Source organism: Mus pahari, chromosome 3, assembly GCF_900095145.1.
Source record: "Mus pahari chromosome 3, PAHARI_EIJ_v1.1, whole genome shotgun sequence".
NCBI lineage: Eukaryota > Metazoa > Chordata > Mammalia > Rodentia > Muridae > Mus > Mus pahari.
In genome coordinates, this window is record NC_034592.1 from 128,093,942 (window position 1) to 128,104,004 (window position 10,063).

Below are 10,063 nucleotides of genomic sequence, written 5' to 3' on the forward strand. Positions count from 1 at the left end.
GGGAGGGAGGGAGGGAGGGAGGGAGGGAGGAGAGAAGGAAGGAAGGAAGGAAGGAAGGAAGGAAGGAAGGAAGGAAGGAAGGAAGGAGAGAAGGAAGGAAGGAAGGAAGGAAAGACAAAGGAAAGAGAAAGGAGAGAGATCTGGCCTCTGAATTTGGTTCTTTTCTCAGGGATCTGACCCTAAAATGCACCTTTCTTGGGAAGAACTCAACCATGACGTTCCTTTTACATGCGTGCTTGCTTCTGTAGTGAGGCAACAGGGGTCAGAGTAAAGGCATCTTTGGGCATCTTCCTGGAGACTGACGCCAAGAACTCTGGCTGAACCTAGGACAGTTGGATGCCCAGAGGCCTCTCACACTCCAAGTGCTTTCTACAAGGATAAATCCGTGCTAGCAAAGTCATGTTGAGGTGGTACAGGAGCACCCTGTGTGGACAGGGTTTCCATGACCGGCCCCATTTCAGTTAGTCTACATTGGTGGTGTAAAATAATGGGCTCCATTATTACTTCCTGGTACACGTACATCATATACTTCGGTCACATTCTTTCCATTATAACCTTGACCTCCTCCTGCCTCCCATTGCTCCCTCCCAGCTGTTAGTCTCACTTTTTCTTTTATGTCTTTTTTTTCATCTATATTCCACATATGAGGAAAAACATGATATTTATCTTTTTGAATATGGCTTATTTTGCTCGATATGACCTCTAGTCTCATCCATTTTTCCTGCAAAAAATGCAGTCCATAAGACTGACTAATATATGACTGTGGCATATATTGTTTATATATGTATAGATACACATATATATGCACCACAACTTCTGGATCCATTCCTCTGCTGATGAGCAGTCAGCTGGTTTCTATAATGTGCCACAATAAGCACGAGGATGCAGATGACCCTGTTGTATCTGATTGTATTCTAGCCCCTTCCTGAGGCAAAACCTACCTGAATCCCCACCCCATGTTTTTCATTTATTAAACAGAACAGCATAAGACCTCTGTGTATTTTTTATATAACAGAAATATATAATTTTTCTGGGATCAAAAGGCTAAGGGAGCTGGAACTTCCTCCTCAGTCCGACCCAGTTCCCTTCTCTCCAAACCAAACATGTTCTTCAACTAGTTTAAACCTGTGGCTAAACAGGGGTCCCAACCACAAGACCCCTGACATTTAGCTGTTAGTTACTAAATAAAGAGAACAAAGGAATTCAGATCCTGACAGGCACACGGGCAGCCCTTCCTTTCCATGCTTCACTTTGGGTTTTCTATTTTTGTTTTTGGATGCAGGAGTTCACTCGATACTCCAAACCAACCTAGAATTCACTATGTAGTGCACTCTTGAGGGTTACAGGCACCAGTGCTGTCCACTATGCCCAGCCCCTCTCACTCATTCTCACTCTTCCTGATGACATCCTCCTACCCAAGAGGGGGCTCCTCTCTTTCTCCCCCCTCCCCCTCCCCTCTCTCTCTCTCTCCCTCTTCCTCTCCCTCCCCCTCCCCCTCTCTCCCTCTCCCCCTCTCTCTCTTTCTCCCCCTCCCCCCTTTCTCTGTCTTGCTCTCTTGACACTACCTGACTCTTGGACTCGCCTTATCTGAGTCTCTTTCTTCTTTCTCCCTTTCTCTTTCTGGCAATACACCTCTGTAGCCAAGACCCCTGCCCCCACCCCACTGCTGCCCAGTGCCCCTGTCAGTTCCTCTGGTGTGTTTGTTCTCTGTCTGGGTAACCCCAGTGAGTAATTAAACTCCAGACTATTTACACAGACACTTGTATCCTCAAAGGCCTGCCCCTTTCCTTAGAGCTCTTCCTGGTAAGTGAATACCAGACAGGCATCTTGCATTCAGGTGAGGAGAAAAGACCTATGCAATATGAAACACTTGCATAGACTAGGAATGCGTGTAACCTTGCCATCCTGGGCATGGATCAGATGTTTCCAGCACTGGCTGACACAGCTTGACATGACTGGCTTGATACGGCTGCTGGGTTTGCCTTCTCTAACTGTACTTCTTCCTGTGCAGGTGGGAATCTCTAGTCCTTGTGCTGATGTACCTCATCTATATCGTCATCATGAAGTAAGTAAAACGCGTGCAGGACTGTATAAGGATGTAGAAAGATGGGTGGGAAAGCGAGATCTGACTCGTTCAACATCTGCCATCAGACTCATAGAACCATAAAAATGACCCTTTGACTCATAATTGGTGACAAAATCAACACTTCCATATTTCATTCACAAACTCTGTAGTACCTGTCTCTCGCTTCAGGATCTGACAACTGAGCTTTTAGCTTTTATTAGGAGGAAGGTAAAATCCAACAAGTTGTATTTCCATACTGGGTGAGGGAAGATGAGATGAGAGCTGGCGAAGTGACTGAAGCCATAGAAACTTCTGTAGTCCAGATGTATCAGTTATCTGTCACTGTCCCAGCTTTAAAAACCACAAATATGTATTATCTAAGAATTAAAAATCCCAGAGCTGCTTCACTGAGAGGGGCTCAGAGTCTCTCACGAGATCACAGGTTGGACATTGGGTGGGAGGAAGCCATGACATTGACCAAAGATGTCAATGGAGAATAGCCCACGCCCATGGCCAAGAAGCAGCGCCTGGATGTTGGCTAAAGGGCTCACTTTCTCACTACATGAGCTTCTCCCTATGGCTGCTGGAGTGGCTCCCTACAGAGCTGGTTGGTAAGAAATGTTAAATTCCATTTTTCCTTCCTAGCCCTGCTCTCAGAATGACGACTGAGGCTGATTAGTTATTATTAAATGCCTAGGCCATAAACTTTGGCTCCTTCCCTTTACTAGCTCGTAACATATTAAGCATTTAATCTATTCTGCATCTACCACTTGGTTGGTTACCTCTCCTTCAGACCCAGCCTACCTCTTCCTTCTAGTCTCTTTGGCATCTCCCTCAGTGTCTCTCTGAGATCCTCTACCTGCCACTTGCATCCTCTCCTCAGTCTGTCTCCCGTCTCATCTCATTTTATTCTCACACTCTTCCCAGAATCCTCTCTCTTCTTGCTAGTGTCCCACCTCCTATTTCCTGCCTCAGCTCATTGGCCAGCAGCGTTTTTATTGACAGGTGATGCTTATCACAGCTTCTCTCTACAGCTGGTGATTCCAGAGAGGGAGAGAGAGGTTAGGGCATCCCTCCATGCCTTTCCTAATCCCTCCTCAGACGTGCACACCATCACTTTTGCCATGTTCTACTTATAAGACCTGAGTCACGGAGGGCAGCCCACACTCAGGGCTGCATGTCAGCTGTGGAAGGAAAGAGCAGCCGATAACTTGTTTGTGTTTTTAAGGTGTTCTTCCTTCTGGAGTCAGGCAGATCACTTTTTGCATCAAGAATGATAGTCCTGCTTGCTTTTCTATAAATAAAATAAAAGCACATTTTTTTTTTGAACATGCTGTTCAGGTTGTAGAGTCACCAAGAAGAATAGCTCACAGAGCTGTAGATCCCCTCCCCTGTTGAGCTGTCTCTTAAACTCAACCATCCCTACATTCCTCCAGTATAGGTAGATACCTCTGGGGGAAGGAAAGTAGAGACATCTCAGCACTTGTCAGCTTGGACCTGCCAGACAGCAGTCTAGAGTGAACACTGTGTGTGTGTGTGTGTGTGTGTGTGTGTGTGTGTGTGTGTGTGTGTGTGGTGAGACGTGGGAAAGTGTTCATTTAGGCCACCAGGGCCTGAGAGACTTGCTGGGAGAAACCAGTATGAACACAGCCAAGCATCCCATTAGCAGCGAAATCAGGAACTGGCCTGACCGGTGTCCAGGGTGGGCCATAAGCAGCTCACTGACCATCAATATGGCATCCCGCGGTTAGTGGAGGAGCTGTCCAATGGTCAGCGCTGAAACTTCTCGCTGGATGTGGTGTTTCTAGAGTAGGACCTCCCTGGAGCCTATCCTGGTTTGAAATTGTTACAAAGAAACTGATGGGGAAGGGAGAAGTCACACACCATGTAACCAGTTACCTTCCCCTGGGATTACTAATTGGTGATCTCCCACTGAGAACACAGCTGACCCACAGGCTTTCCAAAGCTTCAGGCCTCTGAAGAGAAAGCTTAAGTTGGAGCAGCTGTCTTATACTCTTCTTTGCTTCAAATGGCAAACCTATGAATGGAGTCAAGGCCAGTAGGGATGTCTTCAGTGGTTCTCACAGCTTCCTTCCCTGCCTTCCACTTAATTAGTTCACCTTCTTAAAAAAAAAAAATTTTTGCGGAGCAGCAGTGGCACATGCCTTTAATTCCAGCACTTGGGAGGCAGAGGCAGGCAGATTTCTGAGTTCGAGGCCAGCCTGGTCTACAGAGTGAGTTCCAGGACAGCCAGGACTATACAGAGAAACCCTGTCTCAAAAAAAGAAAAGAAAGGGAAGGGAAGAAGGGAAGAAGGGAAGGGAAGGGAAGGGAAGAAGAGAAGGGAAGAAAGAAAAGAAAAGAAAAGAAAAGAAAAGAAAAGAAAAGAAAAGAAAAGAAAAGAAAAGAAAAAATATTTTGGAAGCTCTAATTTTGGGTTTCTAGAGTCAAGAATTCTCTTGTTTCCTTTGGAGAAACTGATCCTTCAGTGATTCCAGAATTGCCACACAGGGTCCCCTCTGCGCTGAGAGCATTTAGGCTCTCAAATCCTAGTTGTGACAGTTGTGTGTACCATCTTGAATTTAATGGAGGCTTTGCAAAATGGTCTTCAAGCACAGATAGATTCTAAAAGAAAGGGGAAATGAGGAATGTTGCCAGCAAGGTTCCTCTGTAGCCATGACACCCTCTCACCTGGTCACCATGAAGTGCACAAACTGTTACAGTAAGGTAACAAGCAAGCCTCTACCCCTGACTCACTCCAAATATAGCAGCTAAGGAGATTGTTTCTGCTGAGACCTCGGCTTTCCCACCATTCCAGATGTTCAAAGCAGCAGGACACAAATAAAACTGCGAATAACAGCTCTTGCTCTCATGGAATTCTCTACATAAATTCCATCCTAAGTTCTAAATTGAAGTCTCTGCTCTTTGGGCCGTCTCTCTCTCTGCAATCAGAGACTCTAATCATTGGGTTTTTATGAAATCTGATTTATAAAATTGCATGCTTCACAATAAAATAGCTTCAGGGTGCAAGCACAAAATTTAAAACATTCAATTAAAAATATAAAACAGAGCCACAGTCATGAAAAGAAAAAAGAAAAAAAAAAAAAGAAAATCCCACACAGCATACATTAGACTCTTCAGCTGCCTCCTGGGATCTAGATAGCTTTAAAATAACTTTAAACGTTCTGTCTGAAATTCCGAAAGCCAATTTGGACTTGCCAGATAGGTAGAAACCTTCCAGGCTATGTGACACATGTATCTTTGGCAAGAGCTTGCCTCTATTCATCCTGTCCACTTCTCTGCGATGAAGTTTGTAGATGTGGTTATCTGGTCTTGTGGGTAAGAGTTAAGCACTTCCCATTCATCCTGAGAAGCAGCTCTCACCCAGCCACTGAGTAGCTTTGGGAATGTGGCTAAACTACTCAGCCATTTTAAATCTCAGTCTCTTCTCTGAAAAGTAATAATAATACTTCCTATTTTCAAAGGTTTTTATCAGAGCAAAATGTAATCAGTTAGTTATCAGTGTTATCTGGTTTCAAAAAAGCCATCACTGAACAGTAAATCTTTAAAAAAGCCTTCATTGTATGGTACTGTTAGCCTGTTATTAAAATACTGATAAATTAATAAGATACTGTTATGCTTTGAGAGCAAACCCTTGTGCAAGTTGGTATCTTCATGGGGGAAGTCGTCTCTGAGTTAGGATAGCACAAACACTGCTTCTTCTTAGACAGGAGATCTGTAAGTCCAGAGTTCTGTGTTCCAGATTACCATGGGGCTACACAGTAAGACCTTGAAAGAAAGAAACAAAAAGGCACTGATTTTGTCCCTGTCAGGAGGAAAGGTATTCATACTGAACCTGGAAAGCCGGGGCCTTCCTATTGGATGAATGTTGAATACAAGCAAAAGTTGACAGAATAACAAGCCCATGTGTTTACCTTCAGCCCCCAGACCACCAGCCCAACCTTGTTCCATGCCAATCTGTTTCGCTCCCCTCACATAATTTTGGAGCCTCAGGCATCATTTCATGGTTCAGCCTTGAAGATTTTCGCATGTGTTTCTAAAAGGACTTATCTGTATTCTAGCCACAATTACTATTGTATCATCTAAAACAAATGCTAATTCAATATCCCAAATACACACTCAGTATTTCAACTTCCAAACATGTCAATTTGTCCTACTTTTCAGGAACTTTTAGGGGGGGTCTCATAAATATCATAAATGTTCTTCAGATGATAATAGAAATGAATGATCTTTAAAATTATACTTGGAAACAGCATGCTTTGTAGTTCTTTCTGCCTATAATTCACTCCTCTGGCCTCCTTTGTGTGTATGCATGTGTGCATGAGAGAGAGAGAGAGAGAGAGAGAGAGAGTGAGAGAATGTTCTTGCAATTTATTCTTCAGCAGAATTTACTTGTTAGCCTACAGAGAGACCCATAGCTTGGAAATTATTACTGCATTCCAAGTCCATGATATATCAAAGCCAGTTCCCTTGGTCTCCGTGTGTCCTGTATATCTGCATTTGATTTGAATCAGGCTACACGATGTCAGTGATACCATCAGGAGGCACGTCTAGGTCACCTTTCCCTCTGTGGTGGAGGCAGCCATTGATGCACAACATCTGGAGCTGTTATTTCACAAGGGTTACAAAATGGCGGTGATCAGGTTCTTTCCCAAGAATCTTCCAGGAGTCACTGTCTGTGCTTTTCAGAGCCTACATCTATTACTCTCGACTAGTTCCCTGTTCTTCCTTTGCCAAAAAGGGACAGCCACAGGCTCCAAGAGTATTCAGGACAAGGTCCATGGGAGAGAAGGTTCGAACACAGAACATTTATCCCCACTACTCCACGCCCTGTTTCGACCATGTAGCTAGGAAGTTCCCATGATTAATGCCCACACAGAGGCACTGACTGAAAAGCCAGGTATAGGAAAGAAAAGGGAGTAGACTGTGGGTGGGGGGTGGGAAGTCTCCTGTCTGAAATCGAAAGGGATAAGGAAAAGATGAAGCAGGTGTTAAGTGGTTTCTGGCCCAACCTGAACTCCAGTGTGGGGCTGGAAGTCAAATTGGGTGGAGGTGCAGCTTCGGGAGGTTATACCTTGGCCAATGAGCATTAAGATCCTTGAGAGAGAGAGACCATGCAGTAGTGACCCAAGGTGCTCTGTTATTCCTATCCCTGCCTTCACCCTTGGTGTTTTGGGACACTTCACAGTAAAGGGACCAGAACATTTTCCTGCCAAAAACATCCTAGCACCCTGCAAACACTGCCTCGCTTGAATGCTAGTCTACTAGGGCATGCCAGAAGCACTTCTTGGTGTCTCCTCACCTCCCCCCCCCCCAGAGCACTGGAGCACAGAATGTTGTCATAAGGCCACAAGCCAACTGGACCTGAAGTGAGGGTAGACAGTAACAGAGCTCCTAGCAACAAAATGTCTGACTACAAGAAGCCAAAGACAGGTAGGTCTAGATAACCAGCCAGCTGTAGTGTTCAGACCAAGAGGCTCGGGCACAGGACCTTATAGGCGCATCCAGAAAGGAAGAGAGGATGCTGAGGAGTCAGACAGAGGAGAGCCTGGGTGCTGATCTCTCTCTCTCTCTCTCTCTTCCCCTCCCCCTCACCCACCCCTCCCCCTCCTCCCTACCCCCTCCCTCTCTGCTTACTCTTTGCTCAGATACAATGCGTGCATACACCAGTGCTTTGAAAGGAGGACGAAAGGTGCCGGGAACATGGTCAACGGATTGGCCAACAACACAGAAATCGACGACAGCAGCAACTGCGATGCCACTGTGGTGCTACTCAAGAAAGGTAACTAGCAGATCCCGAGTCCAGGGCGGGCACCACGGTGTGAGTCTAAGGAGCCCTGAGAAGACAGAGGAGAGCCCGCTCTCCTGCCCTGCCTCGTGCGCCATACCTGGATCCATTGACATCACCAGGGAACCCATTTTATGAAGGTGTTACGGGAAGATGGGGCCAGCGGGGCCAGGAGAGAAGAACATGGGTTTTGAGGTAGTGGATGAAGGCTGTGCAACCATGAGAAATTACTTAGCCCCTCTGAGCCCAATGGATGGGCATCGTTTCTGTAATGAGGGAGTCAGTTAACTACACAGAGGAGTATAAGACAGTGCTTCAGAGCAATTGGCACTGCTGGTTATTATCACACATATCCAAATTCTCTTCCAGACTACATTAACTCAGGTTCCAAACTACAGAAGGAGCCAGAAAATTACCTTTGTTTTCCAAGTAATTCTATTTTATAGGCTCTTATAAAAACTATGATTATGCTAGAGGAAGAGCATGGTGCTCTCTGGTAAATAACATTATTTGTACAAGACATAGAAAAATATCATGTAATTTTTCCATGAATGTATTTCCTTTTCACTTAACTTTTTAAAAAATTTTCTCTTTTAACTGTGTCATCTGGTCACTTTGCAGGGAAACAACAAAAAATAAACTAGAAGCTGCGTGGGTTATTTTCAACCCTATCTCTAGCTTTAGATTCTCTTGATAATTCATTGTATTTTGAAATGAGATGTTTGACATAGTTTTCTGAAGGACTCTATGTTAAATGGAAGATTTTATGATGTTATTTAGTACCATTCTGTGAGGGTATTTACTTTAGTTTCTCTCTCCTGAGAACTTTATAACTTGTGGTGGGTGAGAAGCACAAAAAAAAAAAAAAAAAAAAAGCTGAATGCTATTAATGCTGGGCCTGGAGAGGTGGCTTGGTGCGCAAAGTAACTGCCATACAGCAGGAAGGGATGATGATGATGATGATGATGATGATGATGATGATGATGATGATGATGATGATATAAGAGACCTTTCCATGGTTTCATGACCTGGAAAATGGGAGTGAAAACTACAAGGGGCTATAGCCAGGTACCTGTGAGGGATTTGTGTACAGTGCTATTCTAAAGAGAGAGGGCTCCGTCCTCGGCGGAATATGTCATATTTTGTAAGGCATGTCTCAAACCTCCTCCTGAACACTAGTCCTCCGTGTGTGGACAGCTCACACACCCCAGCCACTACTGTGCTCACAGAATACATGCACACCATAGCCTCCCCCTGGAACACAAGTCAGCTCTGCAGCCTGTACCAGTGTGCTGGGTTGCCATGCGTGGGCATGACGCTTACCAAAGTTTACTGGGGTCTTCCCTGTGACCCAGATCTTAGTGGTGGGGAAATAACTCTGGGAGACCAAGAAGGAATTCTCTTACCCTGCTCATGCTTGCCAAATTGATGAGTGGTGTTTGAATAATCCCAAGTCATTCCAGATGAATTATTAAACATGACCCAAGACTTAAGTATGATCCCTAACTTTGATCTTCACAAACTTCTATGGATGGGTAGAAGTAAGGAAAGAAAAGGGGGAGGAAAAGGATGATTGGAAGGGAAAGGGAGAGGAAGAGGAAGAAATGGAAAGGAAGGGGAGCTAGGTGGGTGGAGGATGGATGGATGGATGGATGGATGGACAGATGGACAAATGGATGGATGGACCAATGGACAGATGGATGAACAGATGCAAAGATGTGAAAAGGAGTAAGGTAGGGGAGACGCAAAAGGAAGAGGAATGGATGTGTGCCTCTCTCCTGGACTCCATGCTTACTGTATGTTCTCTTTCACATTTCCCTAGCCAATTTCCACCGCAAAGCATCCGTGATCATGGTGGATGAGCTGCTGTCTGCCTACCCACACCAGCTTTCTTTCTCTGAGGCTGGCCTTCGAATTATGATCACAAGCCACTTTCCTCCTAAGACCCGGCTCTCCATGGCCAGTCGCATGTTAATCAATGAGGTATCTGGAAAAGCATAGTGGATTATGGGAGGGGATGGGAAGGGGTGTGGCGGGGGGGCAGGAGGCAGGGCATGAAAAGGAGGAGAAGGAGAGGGGAAGGGAAGAGAATGTAAGGGAAAGGGAGGAGAGGGAAAGAGAAGGGGAGGGAAGGAGAAGGGAAGGGGAAGGGAAGGGCAGGAGGAAGGGGAAGGGAAGGGAAGAAGGGA

General features: G+C 45.3%; 1 protein-coding gene across 1 annotated transcript in view; it reads left to right on the forward strand.

Annotated features, from left to right (window-relative positions):
• The window catches only part of Slc24a3 (solute carrier family 24 member 3), a 469,023-nt gene that overhangs the window by 423,100 nt on the left and 35,860 nt on the right, over positions 1-10,063 (forward strand). Inside the window, exons 9-11 of the mRNA XM_029535751.1 lie at positions 2,012-2,065; positions 7,735-7,868; positions 9,697-9,857. Coding sequence (XP_029391611.1) covers positions 2,012-2,065; positions 7,735-7,868; positions 9,697-9,857 — 349 coding nt within the window. The remainder of the gene's footprint in view (positions 1-2,011; positions 2,066-7,734; positions 7,869-9,696; positions 9,858-10,063) is intronic.